Source organism: Callithrix jacchus, chromosome 11 (assembly GCF_049354715.1).
Source record: "Callithrix jacchus isolate 240 chromosome 11, calJac240_pri, whole genome shotgun sequence".
NCBI lineage: Eukaryota > Metazoa > Chordata > Mammalia > Primates > Cebidae > Callithrix > Callithrix jacchus.
The window spans coordinates 55,211,725-55,234,917 of NC_133512.1; the positions used below are offsets into that span (position 1 = coordinate 55,211,725).

The following is a 23,193-nucleotide window of genomic DNA, read 5'->3' on the forward strand; positions in this document are numbered from 1 at the left end:
TATGACAGTTAATAAAGTCACTTTATCATAGGATAGAAAAATCCTGTAGATTTCCTACCATTAATTATCTTGTGATGTTAAAATAATTAGCTGATATAATTCTACTTACAATAAATTGTTTGAATGTAATACATGTAAGTCTCCACTTCCCTAATAGATATAAGATGTAGGTATTTATATATTGGCAAAAGTGTTATATAATGCAAAACCACATAGTTATAAATGTTGAATAAGTATAGCAAGGAGATTTTACAATGCCACAAACAAAATGTAAGCCTGACTTGTACATGTATGAATATGAGCAGAGGAACATGTTACTGACTACTTGTTCACTATTATTCCCAAGCTACCTAAGGGATCTTACTTCAAAAGCAAACCAAATATATTAAAAAGAGAACTGTGGTGGTAGGTAGATACATTTTCATTATGCATGTGTTGGATGGGTCAATTACAAACAAAGCAGACCGTGCAAAGAATATGACTGTAACGGTTTTGCTTTTTTAAGGGATAATTTTGACCTAAAACAAATATCGATTATATATAATAATGCTCATTCACCTCTTCTGAAGTGTATTATCCGTTTAAAGGGGTATACAATTATCCGAATATATAATAGTCTTATAGATTGCCAGTTCCTGTAGTTTCTAATACATAGTTATTCAAACATGGGCCAAAGCCCTTTATAGTTCAAACATTACACACCCTTTCTCCACGTGGTCCTCTATCTCCAGCTGGGCCCTACAAGAAAGATACAAACAGCACAATAATAAATGTCTAAGAAGTAATTTTCAGTGAATGAGCAAATCATTCTTGATAATAATTAGTTGATAAGACTGATCTAACTACAATGTTATTAGATAGTACATAAAAAATTGGCACAATGCAATAGATAAAAGTATATTGTTTTTTATTATAATTATACATAATTTTTTCAACTGGGGACTGGAAACCACATAGTCTCTGGCCATTAAGTTAATACTATGCATAGCATTTTGAGTAAGATGAAAACTGTAGATGAAATGACCATTTTGTTACATTTTTAACAGCACATTTATATAGTCAAAGCCCTTTAAAATAAGCTTTTTTACTACCTACAATTAACATAATTTGCCTTCCATCTCCAGAATAAAATAAGTCTTTTTTTCTTTTGTATGTAAATCACCAGTTTGTATCACATAGATGTAATTACAGATGATTCTGGAAGATAATAAAACTTTGTTATCTTAAACATCAAAGCTCCTTTATTTTATGCTTTAGCTAATGCATATTCATGTGAGCAAAATCTGGGTAAAGTATTTTCCTTCTATAGTCTACTATAAATTTAGTTAAATTATGTTATCTCTGATAATTTTATATATTTATGAAGAAGTGTTGTACTCTTACCTTTCTTACAGTTTCCTAGAAAAGAATAAATAAAAGATTATTATGAAGAAAATCGTATTTAAAAACAGCTTCAATTTTGTTGTAGTATACAAATATACCTTCACAGTACCTTATATTATACATTTACTATTATCTTAGTTTAATATTTTAAAGTGCAATTTAAAATTTTACCAGTAAGTCAAATAAAAATATGTACCTACAGAACCAAATATATATATTAATACTTATCTGTAATTATGCCTCAAATTCAATTCACGAGCTAAGAATGTGTTCATAGGGCCGGGCGCGGTGGCTCAAGCCTGTAATCCCAGCACTTTGGGAGGCCGAGGCGAGTGGATCACGAGGTCAACAGATCGAGACCATCCTGGTTAACATGGTGAAACCCCGTCTCTACTAAAAATACAAAAAATTAGCTGGGCATGGTGGCACGTGCCTGTAATCCCAGCTACTCGGGAGGCTGAGGCAGGAGAATTGCCTGAACCCGGGAGGCGGAGGTTGCGGTGAGCCGAGATCGCGTCATTGCACTGCACTCCAGCCTGGGTAACAAGAGCAAAACTCCGTCTCAAAAAAAAAAAAAAAAAAAAAGAATGTGTTCATAATAAATGCTTTTGCAAATGATTCCAAAGGAGTGAAAAGATTCTCTAGCTCACTGAATTCTTCTGCTTCACAGTAGGTGATCCTAAAAGTTAAGCTTCTATTGGATTATTTACTCTATATTTCTTAGGAGTATTTTATAAAGCTAGCCTTATTCAGTAGTCCCACCCATTTTGGAAAATAGGGTGGGTACTTTCTAAGGCAGCCAGAAAGTTTTTGACTATCATAATTCTTCACAATTTTCTTGGGAACTCAGGTTGGTCAATTTTAATGTAACTTCATCTCTTCTAAGAGAAGACATCACTGTAGCCAAGGGAATCAAAGTATCTTTTTTAAATTCCAAAAACAATTTTACTCACCTCTTGTAAAGCTGTAGAAAAAAAAAGTAGAAATTATTATTAGTATCACTTCAAGGATCAATAGCAATAATTAACAAATAGAGACACATGTTAATAAAATGGAGTTACCTAAAGGACAAATTATATTTTTTATTAAGAATATTTTGATGACTTGGAAATTATGCAGTCAAATGTATGGCAGGGATCAGCAGGGTGATGTGTTTGCAATATTAATATGTAAATATATTTTGAATTAAATTGTTAATTATTTACTATTTTATAAATGCTGTGAAATATTAATGTGTCTGAAGGATATTTTGAATGCTTAGCAATTAAGCTGGTAATGTGCGCAGATGAATCACTGAGTATAAGACAAGATTAGTAGATTAATGAAGAAATAATTTATGGTTTAATTCGTTTTTAATAGCTACATATCTTTAAAAAAAGGTAAAATTTAGGAAAGTATGTTACCTTAAAATTCTATATTGAATTTGTTTTTTATGAAACATTGAAATGGACTTAATTTTTTTTAAAACATTGAAGTTACCTAGTACTTCACTGACTTTGTACCATTCTTAATATCCTTTTTCAAAAGGTCTAAATTGCACATTATTAACTATGAAAATGAATTAACTCGGACATCTGAATTTTGCTTTAAATTAGTTCACCTAAATTAGATAAGGTCATTTTACCAATATGTATCATTTTTGTCCCTAACAAAGAGCTTTGTATACGGTGGATTAAAGATCTTAAAAAATAATAGAAAAAATAAACGAAAGTAATATCCCCCTTTTTGCCATAATTGCTATGAGTCCTTAACGAGTGAATTCCTCTCCTACAGTATAAAAATTATAGTTTAATACAGGATACAAGTGTGGCCAAGCTTGCAATAGGATGAATCACCCCTAAAAATTGCTTTCATTAGGTGGCCAAAAAGTGCGTTATTTGAAGTGAGAACATCTGTTTCAACAGTTACAATTCAGGAGGGTGGACCACATCCAGCACTGACATTTAAGGCAATTTATGAGAATTACTGTTAAATTACAAGAATGATAAGTTTACTTCATTGTGTCCATCGGTAGGAAGAATAATCATGCCTGACTTGATTAATGGAAGTCCTTATGATTTTGGAAATTTGCCTTTTAATTACACAGACGTGGACCATTTTGAAGAATGCGTGTTTGATAACATTTATTTGAGACTGTAGTTGGCTGTTGATCAGAAGGTAAGTTGCCTTTGTAGTACCTTCAAATTTCCCTAAGTCTGCTTTCATTTTAATCTCTAGGAGTCAACACTCTTTCCTCCCACTCTTAGCTCTCATATGAGCTCGATAATGTGAATCTGTTCACTGGTTCACTGCAATTACTCCTTAGTGTCCAGTGTGTACACTAAAAGTGAATGAAAGGGGAACCCCCGCCCCCCCCCCCACAAATGCATTAGTAATTATGCGGTGGTGGACACCGTGCTATGTGGGAGGAGCAACTTTTTGGAGTACTGGGTGTGGTCAGACTCCACCATCCCCCATCTAGTCAATATCTTTGTCTAGTACTTTGGCAGCCATTTTCAAGATGAAAACGGAGTGATCTTCTTCATTCTATCATGACATGAAAGTCTGGCCATAAAACCTAGAGCTGGAAAGTGGCCTTGGGGTCCCTTTAATCTCTGTCTCACATTTTAGAAAAGGCCGTTTGACGTGCCCATGGTCACGCGACAAATTGGCGTCAGAGTTATGGGAAGAACCCCGGTCTTTTGAGTCTCATGTCAATGTTGATATTTCTCAACTTGCTGCGTTCATGATGTTTGATTATCAGTGGCAATATGTCAAAGGGATAATTCTCAGGCTTAACAAAAGTTAGAGAGGATTTTAGTTTAAAAATGTTATTATTTCCATAACCAGAAAGTGAATTGAGACACTAATATTACTTTTCAGAATGTATCTATTCCAAGTAGCATCTATTCTCCTTTCCAGGGTTCACTGACTAGCCACTGGGGAAAGGCTCCAGCCAGAAACGTTGATCATTAATTTGTATAAACCCGTAGAAGCTTTAATTGGGATTCCATTTGCTTCAGGCCTGGTCCCCTGTACTTTCATTTTCCTTCCTCCAGAGGGCGCCTAATAACCATCATCATCATCCTCGTCGTCCTCCTTCTCTTCCTCCTCCTCCTCCTCCTCCTCCTCCTCCTCCTCCTCCTCCTCCTCCTCCTCCTCCTCCTCCAGACAAGCCCTTATAATGCCCAGAAGATAAAAGCTCTTAGGAGGTGAGTTTTACATTACGTATTTGAAGGGTTTTCTAATGCAGGCCTCAAGTTTTACAAGGTGGACATCAGTGCGTTTATGGGGCCTGTGGGGTGGAGGCCCTTGAGTTCCTCCACCACACTGGCTGTTAATAGCTCATCCTTCTGCTTCCTTTGGGGGTTACTAAGCTGAGGATACAGATGGGTTAACTGTCTCACTCTGAACTTAGGGTAAAAGCTCCCTAACTCTTGGCGGTCTTTTATATTTTCATTTTTAAAAGTAATTTCCATGTTTCTTATCAATTTCGGCGTTTTTCCTCATGCGGGAGAGCCTGCCCTCCAAGTGTACCTGATATTCAGGTTACAGGTTTTCCTTTCCAGAGCAGGGTGCCCTTCCATCTAACCTCTCTCCCCGATCTCCCACAAACAAGCTGAAGGCACTTACATTGGCATGTTGCTAGGCACGAGGTTACTGCAAGCAGCAACAAAGTCCGCGTATCCACAAAGCTGAGCATGTCTAGCACTTAGACATGCAGACTCCTTGTGTCGCAGAGCCCCTGGGTCACCGGCGGAGGTATCACCTGGCGGGCGCGGGCATGCAGTCGTGGCCAGTACCTCCAACTTAGCCGAAACCTCCTGCTGCCGTGGTGCTAAAATAATAAAGCCCGGATCTGCCCTATTTATACGGCTAAAGTTTCCCTGGCCAGAGGGTGCCTCCAAAAGGGCCTCCACCAATGGGAGGGCTGGGGCTGGGGGCCCGGGCAGCCACAGCTGGGAGGAGACTGCGGGGGCGCAGAGGAGGGAGAGATCGGGGGAGGGACGTGGCCACGGGGCTGGCTTCTTAAATTGGTTCCATTCTTTTTGAGGACGTGGACACTTTTGAGGCTTTCAAGGGGAAATTCTGACTCGCTGTCTGCATACCTCCGCCCTCCCTATCCTCCCGCCCTCCCCTGCCCTTTCCAAGTTTGGAAACGCTATGGGACACGTCGGAGAGCTCTGCAGCCCGAGGTGGGCAGAGTTTGCAGATCTCCGGTCAGAGAAGCAGCTAGAGAGGGATCGAGAGCCCAGCGATCAAAGCAGGAGCTGTCCAGTCCTGCCTCACCTGTGCCCTGTAGGCCACCTGTAGGATGGAGGGGTCCAGCGGGCGCGGAGGGGGCAGGGAAGGAGGGAGGGCAGACTCGACTGAGTGGCGCAGCCGGAGCAGGCCTCCCCGCCCCTCCACCCCTGCACCCCGCCCCCGGCCCCGTCCAGCTTTTCTCCAGTTTTGGGGCTCTGTGAGCCCACTGTTTCAGCCGTGATGCACTCTCTTTCTCTTATGACTTCGGCAAAGAGAGGTCTTGTCTGTGGAGGGCTGGGCTACAGTTGGAGGACGCCTTTTGTTGGCACATGGGCTGGGCAGCAGGCGCTCCGGGCTGCTCGGCACCTGGCTACAGGGAGGATAGGTTTTGCAAACTCTAGACTGGACCAAGTCGCCTGGGAAGGTCCTTCGACCTCCTAGGTTGCCTTTGCTGAGGCTAATTCCAAAAAGGGTTTATTGGGAGGTTATCTGGCATTCCGAAATACTGCAACCGACCTGGAGACTGAGAACTTCTTTCTCAGTCTCTCCTTTCTGAGGCTGCGGTAGGGGATCTTTCATGATTTCCAGTCTCCCCTCCTCTTCTCCACGGGCTCCTTGTCTGGATTTACCAGCTCTATCCTGAGCCTGGACCCTTATACCTTCCTGTGAGCCCTGGATCCCCCTTGACCTTGCTACCTACTCTCTGTCCCATCTCTTACAGCCACACCCAAGCACCTCCTGACTTCATCCTAACTCCTCTCTTCACCTAGGAGAAAACGCCTAGCACATCCAGAGAGCCTTCTAATTCGAGCTTGGGGTCTTCGTAGTCTTCGCTGGTAACACCCCAAGCAGTGCCCCACCAAAGTGGATGTTAACTCTCTCCCTAACACCCAACATCCCTCCCTGCTGATGTGGCAGGGTTTGAAGCAGGCAGTCGTCAGCATTTGGTGGGAGGCCCTGGACCTAGAAAGAAACAATCAAAGTGGAGAAAACTAAACAGGAATCTTTCTTTCTTAAAGTGAGAAACAGATTTCAATTACAGCTGTTTTTACATATGTCTTGGAGGAAAATAGTTGATTAGGCGTTTGTTTTAAAGGAGGGATTTTTTAATGCTCACAGTTAGATCTCTGTTAAATAATTTTGTGACTCCAAATAAGGAGCAGCTTTTCCTGGGGATGGGGGTGGGACTGTTACTGCCTCCATCCAACCTTTCACTCCCTACTAGGGAGAGGAGGAGCTGGTACCTTGACCCTGAGGTGGGAGGCCAAAGGTCCTGTGTCCTTTTCTAAAGCATTCCAGGCCCTAGGTTTGAAAGGCCTTATCTGTGTGTGTGTGTGTGTGTGTGTGTGTGTGTGTGTGTGTGTGAGACCTCTCCCCTACTCGGCCCTCAGTGAGGTAGCAACAGCCTAGAGAGAGTGCTGCTCTATCCCAGAAGTCATCACAAAGGGGGCATCTTTAGGTCAGTTCTGTCTCTAAGAAACAGAAATGAGTGGGCTGTTTCCTTGAGAAACTTTTTCCCTTTCTTCCCCCCACCTCCCTCCCCCTTTTTTGCTTTGCCTTAAGGAATAATTTCTGCAGGAGTTAACTCTATCAGCAACTTCTGTAAATAAAAGGGACAGAATATTCTAAAGCCGGTTACTCTTTCTAAACATAAAAAAAGTTAATGAAAGTAAAAGTGGATAACAAAAAACTGTAATGAACTCTCCTCGGAGATAACCTTGGATGATTTTTGAAGTAATTAGGAGTGAAAGAATTTGAAAGGGTGTCTGGTCAGTCCTAGAAGGGGGTTAACAAAGGAAGAATCCACATTCAGTTTTTTTTTCTAACTAGGAAACAATGTTTGAAATTTTCTAAGTTCTAGCAACAACAACAAAAGACCTGAAGTTTAATTGTGTATTTCAAGAACATTTTTACCCTTTCCCTGAAATATCGCCATTACAGAACTAAGAAAAAACTTATAGTGAAAATCATTTTTATCAGGAAAGAAAAACTTTAGTGCTACATCATAACACCTTTTTTTTTCTGCATTTCAGAACAATGAGCAATAATTTCTAAGAATTATTGTTACGACTCTGCTGAATTGCCTTTGTAGGGCATACGTGTACATTTGTCCTGTGTTGCTGAGCGTTAGAGACTAATTCTGAGCAAAATGGCTCAGGGTCATAATGCATCAGATTTATGAAAGAAACCCTTCAAATACCCTTCAGTGAGGTTATCTGATAAAGCTTCTGGAGTCAAGTTGGCTCAATCACTGGAATTGCAATAGATACCCAAGATTTTAAACATTTCATTCTAGGTTTTGTTGTGGCCAAAATAGTTTAAAATGTAGAATGTTTTTAGATGCGTGATTATAATTTCTCTTTTAGCTAAAAAAGAAAAATCCTCGGCAAGTTTTTGAGAACCAGCACACATCTATAAACTTAGAGAAAAAACGCCTCTGCTAAAGGCAGCAGAGTGAACTGATAACTTGAAAAGCATTCTTGGAAACTGATGCAAATACCAAATGCCGCTGGGCTCCCTCCCTGCTGATGTGGCAGAGTTTGCAGCAGGCAGTCGTCAGCATTTGGTGGGAAGCCCTGGACCTAGAAAGAAACAATGAAAGTGGAGAAAACTAAACAGGAATCTTTCTTTCTTAGAGTGAGAAACAGGTTTCAATTACAGCTGTTTTTACATATGTATTGGGGGAAAATAGTTGATTAGGCGTTTGATTTAAATGAGGCATTCTTTAATACTCACAGTTAGATCTCTGTTAAATATTTTTGTGACTCCAAATAATGAGCAGCTTTTTCTGGGGTTGTGGGAGGGACTGGTAGAGCTGCAAGGGCTGACCCAGAACCTGAACTGAGCACCCTGGTGAGGGCCCTGATGGTTCCTGAGTGGGGAGCGGGGAGAGGAAGGAAGGAGGGAGGAGAAAATGAGGAGAAAAAACAAGTAAGGAGTGGAGTGGGGTCAAGACTGAGAGTAGAGGGATGGAAGAAGGGGGGCAGAGGAGACTAATGATTCCTACAACTTTGCTGCTAGATGGTTAATACCTGGGTCCCTATTCCCAAATGATTTTCTATGAAAGAAAAGATAATTCCTTTAGCTTCCTACAACCCACTGATTACAAACTGGGCCATATGTTTACATACGGCAAAAAAATGGTTGAGAGTCTGGCTAATATGGAAATGCAGAACAGCCTGACAAGGCGCTAATGTCTTAACCTTATACTTCTTTCTTTGATCAAATTAAACATCTAACTGACATCTTCTTTCAAACATTCATTGAGGATCCACTCTGTGAAAATACCATGCTATCTCATTCTAGCAGTTCTAGTTGACTTGGCTGCCAAGCAATTGCTAAGAAGGTATTTGCTGATAATGTGGTAGCTGAAAAGAGTTAAAGGCTGATATATATATATATATATATATATATGTATAATATGTTTATATATAAATATATATTATATATATTGAATATATAGAAAATAAATACATGTATGTATATGTATATATCTGTGTGTGTATATATATGTGTGTGTGTATGTATATATATGTACATATACATACACACACAGATATATATATACACACATGTATTTATTTTTTAGAAGATCTCACTTTATCACCCAGGCTTGAGTGCAGTGATGCAATCTGGGTTCACTGCAGCCTCGACCTCCTGGGTTGATGTGATCCTACTGCCCCAGCCTCCTGAGTGGCTGGGACTATAAGTGCATGCCATCATGCCAGGCTAATTTTTTGGTATTCTTTTAGAGATGGGGTTTTGTCATGTTGCCCGGGGTGGTCTCAAACTCCTGAGATCAAGCAATCCACCTGTCTCTGCCTTGTAAAATGCTATGATTACAGTTGTGAGCCACTGTGCCCAGCAAGGGGTAATTTCTTTCTGTGACATTTGTTTGAAAAGCATAGTGATTCCTTCTCTCTCATATCAATTAGGATACTCAGTTTCCATTGATTATTTAAATGAGACAAGACATATGGTTTTCTTTTCTGTTTTTTTTTTTCTTTTGAGATGGAGTTTTTGCTTGTTGCCCAGGCTGGAGTGTAATGTCTCGATCTCAGCTCACTGCAACCTCTGCCTCCTGTGTTCAAGCGATTCTCCTGCTTCAGTCTCCTGAGTAGCTAGGGCTACAGGCATCAGCTGCATGCCTGGCCAATTTTTGTATTTTTCAGTAGAGACGAGATTTCACCATGTTTGTCAGGCTGGTTTCAAACTCTTGACCTCAGGTGATCAACTCGCCTCGGCCTCCCAAAGTGCTGTCATTAGGCGTGAGCCACTGAGCTCAGCTGGTAAGAAGTATGCTTATTCAAGTACTGTTTAGTGTTTTGCCAAGCACTTACTGGTTGGTGGGTATATAATTATGAAACAGAATGCCAAGGTCGTTGTCCTCAGGGACCTTATAGTCTGTTGGAGGATAGAAAAGAGTGTGATGAATACTGTAATGGAGGATTAGAGTGCTTACATGTTTATGGGAGGATTTAAGATGGATACCTCATCTAGGTTCAGGTAAGTGGAGTCAAGAAGGTCTTCCTGGAGAATGCAACATCCTCGTTCAACCCTTAAATACAAACAAAATTTTAAAAAGAGGTGGGAGATTGGCATGGGAACAGAGGCACTGGAAAATTTGGCAATCTGAGGAATGAAGCATTTCAGTATGATGGGATTATGGTGGAAAAGAGGGAGGATAGAGGAAGGAGCCAGTGATGTAATTGGTGCATTTGGCAGGGACCAGATTTAAAAAGAACTTTTAATCTGGCATTTGTATTTTCTCAAGTGTGCTATGGGAGTGTTTAGATTATTTTAAACAGAGAAGGTAGGAAACTAGAGAGTGTTTTGAATAAGATGACTGGGGCTGCATGTGGAGAAACGATTGGAAGGGGAGCACAATAGAGACAGGGAGAACAGTTGAGAGGCTGCAGCAGGAATTCTTAGGGAAAACGATGGTGGCCTGAACTAGGATAGAAGTGGTAGAGCTCAAGAGAAGTTGGTGAGCTTCATAAATGTTTCAGAAGTAGAAGAAAAGTGCTCTGATGCTTGGTAATGGGGAGAGAGAGAAAGAGAGAGGAAGGACTCAAGGTAACAGGTTTTGGTAACTGGTTGGCCGGAGGTGCTGCTGTCCAGTGACTTGGGGAACATTTGAGAAGGAGATGGCTTGGGGTGGGGAAGGAGAAGATAAACAGGCCAATTCAGGTTCAGTTTTGGCTGATTATGGGCCATCTAAGGGGGGAAGTCTCATAGATAATTAGATATTTAGGCCTCAAGTTCACAATCGATTTGACCTTGACTTGTGGATAAAGGAGTCATCAGATGACTGATGTCATGGGAGTGATGAAATCCCCCAGATTATATCTGCTAATAAAAGTCAAAAATAATCAAATGACAAAACTCTGAAGAGCTTCAGCACCAGCATTAAATAAGGAAGAGAAGAGGAAAAATCATCAAGGCAATTGAGAAGGAGCAGCCACTTTTGATAGAGGAAAAGCCATAAAGTCCCTATCACAGAAGGAAGGAAAACAGGCTTTGCAGGGAGGGAAATTTTTTTTTTAGAGTGTTGGAAAGTTGCATGTTTTTCTGAGAGGTCAAGAAAAGGCTAAAAAGATTACATCAATTAGCACCTTGGAGGTCACTGGTGACCTTGGTGACAGTGGTTTCAGTGGAACAAAATCTGGGTGAGCAAAAGTGGAAGAGGGAAAGGTGAGGTAATAAACACATGTGTTGTGGAATTTTAGCTATAATAGGGGTCCAGAAGGAGCCGGATAGAGTTTAAGGATGATGTTAGGATTACTATGGAAAAGAATTATGCATGTTTAGAATAAGACTATCTGAAACAGCTGTCTAATTTTAAAACTTACCCCCATTTTAAAGCTTTCCATTACAATATTCTTCAGGTTTTCTATGTTATGTCTCTCTTCCTTTGCTTTTTAGTATTGAAGAAAGGAACATTTAAGTGAGTATGGATTTTATTTTCCCAACTTGGTAGTGAATCATCAATTTTTCTCATGAGGTCCCTTTAAAATGTGTGGACAGAGTTGATTTATCTCATGTTTCATGAATTCCACTTTAATCTCCAGTGCCCCATTTTTCAAGTTTAGAAATATGAAATAGGCAACCACTTCTTTACTTACACGTGATTCTGAGTATTCTTGTATACAGATTGTATGGAGATAGCTGTTTTGTGGCATCTTGTTTGACTATTCCAATCCCCATAATTCAGAGGGATGTATTTGGGCACATAAATTTCAACTTTCATTTAAGTCCACCTTTTTCTTTCAGGAGATGCTGATTAAATTTCTGCAGTCAGTTCCAAATTCATTCTTAAATTGAGAAACACCAGAATGCTGATGCATTCCAAAAGTCTACTCTGGTTTATTAGAACTTTGGTTGGCTTGGCTTCCAGATTTATATTTTTCAATTCTTTTCAAGTAGCTAGAAGAAATAAGGAGATATTTATTTCCAGTTGCAAGAAAGAGTCTGCATGTTGATGATTGATTAATTCATCCATGAACTCTTTGGTTCATATATAACATATAGAAAAAGAATTATAAAGACTTAATTCTATGTGATACTATATGTGCAATTAATACAGTTTACATTTTATTTTTAAAAACTGGCAAATTAAGTTATTTATATTAGTGATAAACTTTTTTTTTTTTTTTTTAAATATGAGATGGAGTTCTGCTCTGTTGACCAGGCTGGAGTGCAGTGGCATGATCTTAGCTCACTGCAACCTCTCTCCCTGGGGTTCAAGCAATTCTCATGTCTCAGCCTACTGAGTAGCTGGGATTGCAGGCACCTGCCACCATGCCCAGCTAATTTTTTTGTGTGTGTATTTTTTGTAGAGACAGGGTTTTACCATGTTGGCCAGGCTGGTTTCAAACTCTTGACCTCAAGTGATCCACCTGCCTTGGCCTCTCAAAGTGCTAAGATTACAGGCATGAGCAACCCACACCCAGCCCCAATAAACTCTTTAAAATTTGATTTCAACTGTTGGAATTCTTTATGTGAATAATCTTTCCGTTAGTTAATGTGATGTCATAACTACCTTTTAAATAGTGTGCTAAGTACAGTGGTGGAAATTTTAAATAAATTATCTCAAAATGGCAACAATCATTATCTAAGTCTTAGAGGGGTTTATTTCTTTTTTCAATTTTACAAGTAAGACAGAAAGCTGAAGTGACTTGGGTACAGCTTCCTAGATATCCTAAAATGGATCAAGTCCTTTTGTTGTACATTTTCAATATGCCTTGTACTTCTAATACCTAATATCCACCACAATACTGGTTGGTTAATTAATCAAAAGTGATAATTGTTCCTTGACTAGCTTGACTTGAATGTGAAGTCTTTTATAGCAGAGACAATGCCAATTTAATTTACCCTTCTATCACTAGATCCTGGCATAGAGCCTGCTGACTTGTAGATGCTCATCAAATAAACAACTGATTTGGCATGACATAGCTGAAAAATGGGGAACTTAAATATAAATGCTGGTCATTTACTTCACTGATGATTTACTATTTAACCCACACATTAAAATTTTCTTTTATTGATATAGTGGCAATCAACACATGAAATTTGCTTAACACATAATTGTATTTTAGGCAGTTCACCCAATAGTCACACCTAATTGTGACCTAATAGCTCATAAACATTTTAAGTCAAATTTATGAAAAACAAAATACCATGAGAATAGGAAAAAGCTAATTTTGTTAATTATAAAGTCATGAAATAACTGAGAGTTGAAAGACAATTTAACATCCAAATCATAACCATAAATGTGTGGAAGCAAGATTTGTTTTTCTACTATATTCCTATTGTCTGACAAGTGTCTAGTATACAACAGGTATTCGATAAGTGCTAGTTGCATGAATTAATTCCTTTTACAAATGAGAAAAAATGCCTAGAAAGGGTATTGACTAGCCAGCTTATGGTAGACCTGTAACTAGGGGGCTGGTCTCTTGACTGCAAGCCTCTTGCTCCTTCCTTTAAATTAAAATAACATCTAGCATTTATCTGTAATATTTTTCAATATTTAACACAATAATCTGAAGAGTTTTACAAGGAGAAAATTATTTTTCTAGAAAATTGAAGCTCAAAGTTAAAGATTTTCTCCAGATCCTTGATTCTCAAAGGTGGTCCCTGGACAGTAACATTAGCATCACCTTAGAACTTAGAACACCACTTTAGACACACAAATTTTCAGGCCTTATCTCAGACCCACTGAATCAGAAACTCTGGGTGTGGTTTCTCAGCAATCTGTGGTTTAACAAGCCCTCTAGATGATTCTAATCATGCAGCAGTTAGTTAGGGAACTACCAGTGTTGGAAATGTGACTCTTATGGTTAAACTTGGATTTAGATAAATTACTCTGAAAGCCTCATGGAGAGTAGATTAGAATAAGGCAAGATGGAAACCTGGAAGTCCGTTTACGAAGATAGCTTCTTTTCTCTCTTCTCCTTCACTCCAAAGTCTTCACATTTGTTTTCTCCCTCTTTAATATGTCTGTTGACTTACTACTTTTATTTTATTTTATTTTATTTTATTTCTAGTTGACCAATAATAATTGGATATATTTATAGGGTACAATGTGATGTTTTGATACATGTATACAATTGGAATATTCAAATCAGGCTAATTAACATGTTTATTATCTCAAATATTATTTCTTTGTGGTGAGAACATTAAAAAATCCTCTTTTTTTTTTAAGCTATTTTGAAGTATACAATACATTATCATTAACTGTAGTCACCACACTGTGCAGTAGATCACCAGGACTCATTCCTTTTGTCTAACAGGAACTTGGTACCCATTGCTAACATCTCCCCTTGCCTGTCTATGCTCCTTCTTTTCTTGATTCTCCTTGGTACAAGGGGATGGGTAGCGAACATTCTGAAAGGCTATTAATTATTCTTTACTTACAGTATTTGTAGAATGTAAGGAAGACCATTTTAATCCTTTTTTTTTTTTTGCTAATCCCAACTCTATTTAAAGTTATTGAGTTAACATGTTTACAGTAAAAAAAACATGTACTGAAGGGTTTACATGAACTCTTCAAGAAAGTTGAATGTGATTCCAGTAATGGTTAAAACCTGGTGCTAATGAAGTCAGGGCTGTAGCCTCAGTTCCTCTATGGATCAATTAACTTCCCCTGTTAAAGTATCTTGGAATTCACCACTCAGTGAACTTGGGGTGCCATTCTCTTGGTAATTAAGCAGATCAGGTGAGGCAAAAAAGATGCATGGTTTACTGCAAATTTATTATTCTTTTCAGAAAATGCCTTCAGAAGCCCAGCTGATGTTTTGAAACATTTCATTTACACATTGACATCAGAGACATATGCTTCTATTCCCTATAGCTGCTGTGTTGCGTTTTGATATTTGAACGAAAATGATGCTTTGGAGGCTTAAAAAATGGACTTTCCTTCTGAAGTACCCAGGAGAGTAGGTAAGAGAATAGATCTTCCTATTCAGAACTTCAGAATGTGTAAGATGCTGGACTAAAACAGTCACAGAAATCATTATTTGTGTCTGTGAGTCCCTACTGGGTTTTCTGACAGGGACCTCATTTTACAACTGTGGCCATTTATGCATACTGGCAGATATACCCCTGCCCAGATGGGGAACAGGACCTGTTGTATAGCATAAATTTAAGAAGCTCAGTTCTAGCATTTTCCAAGCATTGTTTATTGTATTTCACTCTGGGGTTCTGTTTTTTTGTCTGAGCTTCATACCGAAACCAAACTAAATTATATATCCATTCTATGTCATCTCTCTTGTTTTCTTGTGCTTGAGTTTCTCTTTTGATAATGTGCCTGGTTCTTCTATGATTGGTAAAAATCACTCTATTCACTCCTTCCTTCCTTCCTTCTTTCCTTCCTTCCTTCACAAGGAACTACTTCCTTCAACAAAACTACTACTGCCTGTGTAAGACACAATGTTAGAAATTTGGCGTGATGAGAGAATTGCTTGAGCCCGAGTTCAAGAGCAGCCTGGGCAACATAAAAAGACCTTGTCTCTACAAAAAATTAAAAACAAAAAAATTAGCCAGGCATAGTGGTGTGTGCCTGTGGTCTCACCTACTCAGGAGGCTGAGGTGGGAAGATGGGTTGAGCCAGGAGGTCAGGCGGCAGTGAGCTGAGATTGTGCCATTGCACTCCAGCCTAGGTGACAGAGCAAGATCTTGTCTCAAGAAAAGAAAAAAAGGAGAGAGAAAATAAAGAAAAAAACTGGGCCTGAGCCATGATCTTGGCAACTAGCCATTTATTACCCCTTCCTTATACACTGGAGGTTTGAAATCTGCTTCCAAACTTCAGTGCCATGTCTGTGTATTCATGTCTGTTACTGCTGCAGACTTAATTGCCTGGATATCCAATAATGCTTCCCGAGGATTCGACAGTCCTACACTTGTTCCAACACCTGCATTCCTTCATTCAGGACCTCTCTGATGGCTCTTCTGGCTTATTGTCTCCATGCTTTCTCTGCTTCTGACTTTCATCCATTGTCTGCAGCTGAGTGCATTTCTGCTCTGCCTGATCCCAATCTCCACTTTTCTCTCAGAATGTCCATCTGAGAGAAGAGGATAGGTTTTCCAGTTCCTCCTGCCACATCTTGTGTTGAATTATATATTTGATAAATAATGATTAATTTCTTATTATTTGCTGAGTGTGGATGTGGAAATAGAAAGAGGAGTAAGATAGAAATTCCAGTCTCAGGAGACTGTTACAAATAGAGTAGATTCTCCCTAATTGTGAGGACAAGGAGATTTTGCAGTTGAGGTACTTAAGATTTTGGGGGGATAATACAGTTATAGAGGTGTTAAATGCAAACTTGCATGAATCTTCTGTGTATTTTCTCTAAAACAGAACCATCAGGACAGCATGCTAAACAAAGAATATCAGTTAACATTTTTCACACCTTAAATTAATAATAATGGTTATGTTACAGTTGCTTTCCATTTACCATCTCTTGGTCAATTGAAATTTCTTGGGGTCTTTCTCTTCTGCCATTTCAGTCAAATGCCCATAAATTTGCTTTGCTTTGCCAAAATAATATACATATAAAAGATCTTTCCCCCTGAATCTGGTTCTCCAACCAAATGTGCAATGCCTTTCTGATTTCATGATTTCAAATTGTTGACTTCTGCATCCTCAATCCCAGAGATAACTCCCCAAAGTACGTGCCATCAAGCCCCTCTTACATAAATGCCACTTCCCTCCTACCTTGCAACTGCAGGAGTTCCACTTTAAGGTCCTGGTTGATGTCTCCTCAGATTCCCTAATTTCCTAAAGCCTCAAGGCAAAAAACTCTGTTACTGTCATTCCATCTGCTTTCTTTTATTTTTTTATTTTTTATTCTCATTCGCCCAATTTCCTCTTTTTCTAATTATCCTCAAAAGGAGTGGCTCATGATTCTTTTATACTGGAACTAAAATTGTTGTGGTTCAGAAAAAATATACAAAGCACAACTGGGTATACTGAAATACCTTGTTTATTAAAATTTGATGTAGAGGAAATTCATTCATGGGTGGAGGTTACTGTAACTTACCTGAGAAAATAATGCATTAGCTCTTTAAAACAAAGATACTTTTCCTTAATGCAGTGAACAATGTATAACAAGGTCTAAGGGAGTTAAAAAGTAACTGGTTCTACTTGGGGAAATTGAGGAAACTTCCAGGAGAAGGGAATACTGGAACTGAATCCTGGAGAAATTCACTGAAACAGAAGGGAAAGGAAAACCCTTTCTCGGAAAGATGATAAAATATTTGTAATGAGGTGGCATTTATTATAATTTGTACTTATACAGTTAATGTTACTATAATGTCCCTCTAGAACAGTGATTCTAAATCCAAGGTGATTTTGTCCCCCAGGGGATGTTTGGCAGTGTCTGGAGATATCTTGGACTGTCGTAACTGGAGGCAGGAGTGTATGCAATAGCATCTAGTGGAAAGAGGCCAGGGCCAGGGGTGCTGCCAAGCACCCTATCATACATGGGACAGAGCTGTAACAAAGAAGTGGTAATTAGAATTACTCACCTCAAATGTCAGTATTGTCACTGCTCTATAAGGTAAGTCCCACAAGGGCTAGAACCTGTCTTCTTCACTACTGTGTTTTAAAACCTATCACGGTTACAGTCAGAGTTGATACTCATTTAACTTTTGCTAAGTGAAGAAAGGCATGAAAGAGAAGGCATGTTTGGGAAAGAGCAATATGTATGTTAGTAGTTGGGGTATAATTAAAGAGTGGTAGGAAAATAAGGCTGCTGATGTTATAGAGAAAAATAATGGAGGACACCTTGTGTCATATTGAGGAATCTTCCTTTACTATATTGTCCATGAAGAACCACTGGAGGGTTTTATGTGGGAGAGTGACGCCAACTGATTTTGTTTTAGTAAGATAACCAAGCAGCAGTGCAGAGTTCAGAGACTCGGCAGGCACTTAGAAGGATATTGTAAGAGTGCGGCCAAGGGATAGTGAGGCCCTAACCTAAGCTGAAGCAGTAAAGATAGAAGAAGAGAGATGTTTAGGACCTGGAATTCATAGGACTTGGTGATCAATTAAATATGGAAAGCGGAGGTGAGTGTTCTAGCTTAGACTAGTAAGTGGGTGTTGGTATCGTTACTTGGAATGAGGAAGACAGGAGAAGAAACAGGATTTGTGTATATGCATGTATATGTACTTGGCTTTGAATATTATTAAAACCTTAGTTTGTATCATTATCAACAAGGCTTTTATGTCACCATTACCCAGGTACAGAAGCTATCAAGATACATAATTCCAGTTTTAAGGAGCTGTCATGTTCATAGCAGCACTACTAACAGTGGACAAAAAGGTGAATATGACCCAAATTCCATCAGCAGATGAATGAATAAACAAAAGTCTGGCATATCCATACAATGGGACTTTATTCAGCCATAGAAAGGAATAAGGTGGATACATATGCTACAGCATGGATGAACCTCGAAAATGTTAAGTGAAGGAAGCCAGACACAAAAGGTAAGACACTATATAATTCAATTTACATGAAGTATTCAGAATAGCTAAACATACATGGAGACAGAAAGCATGTTAGTGGTGGGGAGGCGCTGGTGGGAGGGGATAATTGGGAATAATTGCTTAATTGGAGCAACGTCTCCTTTGAGGATGTTGACAATGTTCTGGAACTAGTTAATGGTTACCGTTGCATAGCACTGTGAATGTATTAAATGCCACGGAATTTTACACATTGAGATGGTTTATGTTATGAACATTTCATGTGAAAAGCAGTTTTAAGGGAAGCACAGAGCCTCATGAGAAGGAAAGATGAGTAAAAATATGGGAAATCAATGTAAGCCATTTATAATGACCTCAAATAATACAAAACGTTCTTCAAACTGGAGAAACTGTCTGGATAAAGCTTCACCAGCAATGAAAGCCCATGGCAGGAGCAGGGAGTGAGAAAAGATTTAGGAGACCATTTGCTCTGTTTTTACAGTCCTGATGGCCACACTTCATGTGAGAGATAGTGGAGTTATTCCAGAGACATAAAGTGGTTCCATCAATGTCTTGTGACCCCTCAAAGGCAGATGTCTGAAATAGAACTGTTCATCAATTCTTTGAACTTAAATCTATCTTTTCCTTCTAGATACCTTGTCTCCAAAATATTTGCAGAAAGTAAAGCCAGAAAATGGCAGTGGTAATTAGAAGAATTTTAAATATAATAGAAAAAGAATTGTTTAAGAAAGCAGAATGGAAACTCTTGATACAACTTAAAATTGTAGGCTCTTTAATGTTTTGGATGATTTTCTCATACAAATTAAAATTGTAGGGTCTTTAATGTTTTACATGAATTTCTCAAATTCATTGAAAAAATTAAGGAATCTCTACTACTTGTTTTTAAAAATGAAGAATGGGCGAAAAATGTACTGTAGGGAATAATAAGAAACTTGCTGAGCAGTCTCACTATTAACTGAAGGTATTTTCCTAAGATAAGATTACTACATATACGCTCTTATTTTCTACATCTCTTTTAAAAAAGAAAATATTATTTCTTGTATGTTTATATTTTCTTTCAAGTAAGATAATGAAGAGCTTGTATCACTGAATAGTTAGGATATCTTCATTTCTCAATATTACTTAACCTACCTCTTTCTCATGTGAATCATTTCTTATTCATTCAGCAACCACGTACTGAATCATAGGAAGTGAGGATAGAAGGATGCTTCAGATGACAATTGCCTTCAAGTTGCTCATAATTTAGAGGGCATGCATGAGAGATAAATAATGTGAAAAAGATAAGTGATAGAAGTCTTTCTGTGGGAAAACAGAAATAAGTCTTCCAGCTTTGCCTGAGAATATTAAGATGGATCCCCAAGAAGAGAAAATCAATCTTGATGGGTGAGGATTTGTTGGGTTGGCACTCCAGGAAGGAAAGAGGAATATGCAAAATCATGGCATCATGGTTCAATCAGGTGGTTCACTTACTAAATATGTATTTTATGTCTACTATGTCTCAGGTACTGTGATGGGATTTGGGAATCTAAGGCAAGAGGATTCCTGCAGAAAAGATGGGTATTAAACAAATCTACAGAATAAACTGTAATGAAATATCTTACAGGAAATATGTAGGGTGCTATGGGAGTACATAGGAGGAGTCCTGATCTAGTTATGGGGCATAGAGAAGGACTCTGAGGAAGTGACAAACTCAGAACCACAATGGTGTCATAGCTCGGACTGCTGTAATTTAATAGATTAGGTGGCTTAAACAACAGACAGTATTTCTCACAGTAATGGAGGCTAGGAAGTCCAACATCAGGGTGCCAGCAAATTTAGTTGCCAGTGAGGACTCTCTTGCTTGCAGACACACTGTGCCTTTGCATGGCAGAGAAAAAGAGAAAGAGAAAAAAAAAAAAAAAGAGAAAGAGAGAGAGGGCACACTCTGGTGTCTCTTCTTACAAGGACACTAATCTCATTGTGGGGTCCCTATCCTCATGACCTCATGTAAAAATAATTACATGTCAAAGCCCCCAGTTCCAAATACCATCACATTGGGGGCTTCAACAAATGAATTTTTGAGGAACACAAACATTCAGTGAATAATAAATGGGTACAAGTTAGTGGAGGGAAGGAAGATGAGTGAGATACGATTTAATTCATGCAAGTACATTTCAAGTTAGCCAGAGGATAATTAGGGAGGGCCTTGAAAGGCATGTTAGAAATTTACTTTAACAATGAGAACCCACTGAAAGTGTTAAATCCTAACCCAAATATGAACTCTAACCTTGCTGTAATTCTAACTCTGATCAGATGTGTGTTTAGAAACACAACTCCATGGCCTAGAGAATGGATTGGAGCAGGTAAGCGGAACTTGAGAGACTCTTCATGATGACAGATGAATTGTGGTAGGGTGTGCGGGTGAGGACATTGAGGCTGAAGAGAATTAGGTGAATTTGGGATGTGAGAATTAGGAAAAAAAAGTAATTAAATATGACTACCAGGTTTTTGCCTTGTGGTAACATTTCTGAGACAGAGAGTCCTGGCAGAACTTGAGGGCTTGAAAATACAGAATTCCTTTTTAGGCATGCTGTAGTTGAAATACCTCCATGTAATTCCCTATGGCTTCAGCCTGGGCTGCCTGTGGGAAAGAATCAGAAAAGAAGTGAAGAAGTAGACACCAGTGCACATATCATAGAGGCAGCTAGATATATTGCTAGGAATGAGGAATCATTGAGGGATTCTCTACAGGGCATTTCTTGGTGTGATTTGTGGTTTAGAACAGTTATTCTGGCAGTGGGAAGGTTGGCTCATGGGGACTAATATTGGATGCGGTCAGCTAAGGAGCGGTTGCATCATGAAACATGGTGGTAGTAGGTTAAACAGGGTAAGAATTAGATTTCAGAGATAGCTGCATAACATTTGTTGATAGAATATCAGGGTTAAAAGAAGAATCGAGAATATCTAAATTTCCATTAAAGTGTTGAATGGATGATAGTTTCATTAACAGAGCAAGGAGGGGAAAGGCAGACTTCTGAATTTGAACTTAGATTTGGACATGGAATGCTTTGCAGAACACACTCCTGACTAGCAGGCAGCAGCTGCTGGCTTCTGTGGCAGTGCATGGATAGCTTTATTAATGCCTACTCATTTCAATTTCCCTCTATAACTTCTTTCTTTCTCTTGAATTTTAAGGATGGACTTCTTATCTCCCTACACTACCCCTTGGAGAAAACCTTTTATCAAGGAGATACTGAATATCATCACTGATGTAAGCAGGGTCTCTTAAGATCCCAGTGACTGCTGGTCTGGTCTGAAGGGTCCAAGATGGCTTTGTTCACATGTCTGTTGCCCTAACAGAGATGACTAGAAGGCCGAGCTCAGCTGGAACTGTTTACTGAAATGCCTATATCTGGCACTTCTAGCATAGCAGGAAGATTTCTTCTTTGGCTCCCAGAGAGTGTTCTAAGACAGCAAAGAGGAAGCTGCAAGACTTCTTCTGTTTTAGTATTGGAAGTTATGCAGTGTCACTTCCACTACATTCTGTAGAAAAGAGAGCCACAATGCCAACTGAAATCGAAGAGGATGGAATTACACAAGGACATTTTTACTTGGAAGCATGTTCATTAGGGAGCAACTTCTGGAGATTGCTTTATACACATTTGGCTTTTGTCAAACAAATTCTCACTGTACTTGCTCATGCCACACATATTCCTGCATCTAGAGCTTTAACTGTGTTGATCTTCCCAAAACGTTCCTTCCTCCTTTTACTTTCCCAGACCCTACCTGTCCTTCCAGGCTTGTTCAGTTTCAACTTGAGCATTTACAGTCTTTCTTTGAATACTCTAGTTCTTAAAACATCTTCCCCATTTTTGAAATACAATAGCATTTATAGTCTGATGGTAGGAACAGAAAGAAGACTGAGTTGAAGATATTTTGGTAAAATTAACAGGACAAAACGCCTATTTGGGTATTGTAGGCTAGCAATAGGAACCAGTTGGAGATGATATTGTAGCTTTGAGCCTTGATAGCTGAGAGGATTGAGTACCATTCACAGAATCATGAAACACCAGATGGGCAGTGGGTGTGGGGGAAAATGTTAATTCCCTTTTGAAATATGTTACTTTGAAGGCATAGTGGAAGAGCCAGGTAAAGGAGTTGTGCAAACAATAAAGAAAGAGAAATGGAGGATTAGAAAGAGATGAGGATTAGAGAAGTAGATCTGGAAGCCTCCAGGCAAGGAGATGCTAGTTGAGTCTGTGGGATTGAATAAGCCTGCCGAGGAGAATTTGTGGAGATGGAACAGAAAGTATCCAATGACAGACTTGCAGCAGAGAGAATATGATAATTCAGAGAAGAAAAAAAGAGAGATAAGAAGAGACCTGGGGGAGTGCCAGGGAGAGCAGATCTTCATAAGCCTAAAAAGAAGGGAGCTTCTAGAAGGTGAAAATGGTCAAGTGTTAATGCTGAAAATGTGTTTTAGAAGCAGAGGACTAAAGAAGATCGTGATTATGAGGTCATTGACTATGAATCTGGAAATTGTTAGGAGGAAACCTGATTGTATCCAGTATAAGTGGCCATGGGGTTAGGAAGCAGAAAAAGTGAGGCCAGACTGGCCACTT

The 23,193-nt window shown here is 39.1% G+C and overlaps 1 protein-coding gene and 1 long non-coding RNA gene across 2 annotated transcripts in view; one reads left to right on the forward strand and one right to left on the reverse strand.

Moving 5' to 3' along the window:
• Positions 1-1,399, reverse strand: part of COL1A2 (collagen type I alpha 2 chain) — a 32,820-nt gene extending 31,421 nt beyond the window's left edge. Inside the window, exons 1-2 of the mRNA XM_054237308.2 lie at positions 1,096-1,399; positions 703-738 (exon numbers count right to left, since the gene is read on the reverse strand). Coding sequence (XP_054093283.1) covers positions 703-738; positions 1,096-1,104 — 45 coding nt within the window. The 5' untranslated portion in view covers positions 1,105-1,399. The remainder of the gene's footprint in view (positions 1-702; positions 739-1,095) is intronic.
• Positions 1,400-4,503: 3,104 nt separating this feature from the next.
• Positions 4,504-22,940, forward strand: LOC103794844 (uncharacterized). The gene is made up of 4 exons (XR_622306.6): positions 4,504-4,574; positions 14,960-15,048; positions 18,350-18,595; positions 21,767-22,940. It is a non-coding gene; the product is annotated as an uncharacterized LOC103794844 (long non-coding RNA).
• The last annotated feature ends 253 nt before the right edge of the window (positions 22,941-23,193 follow it).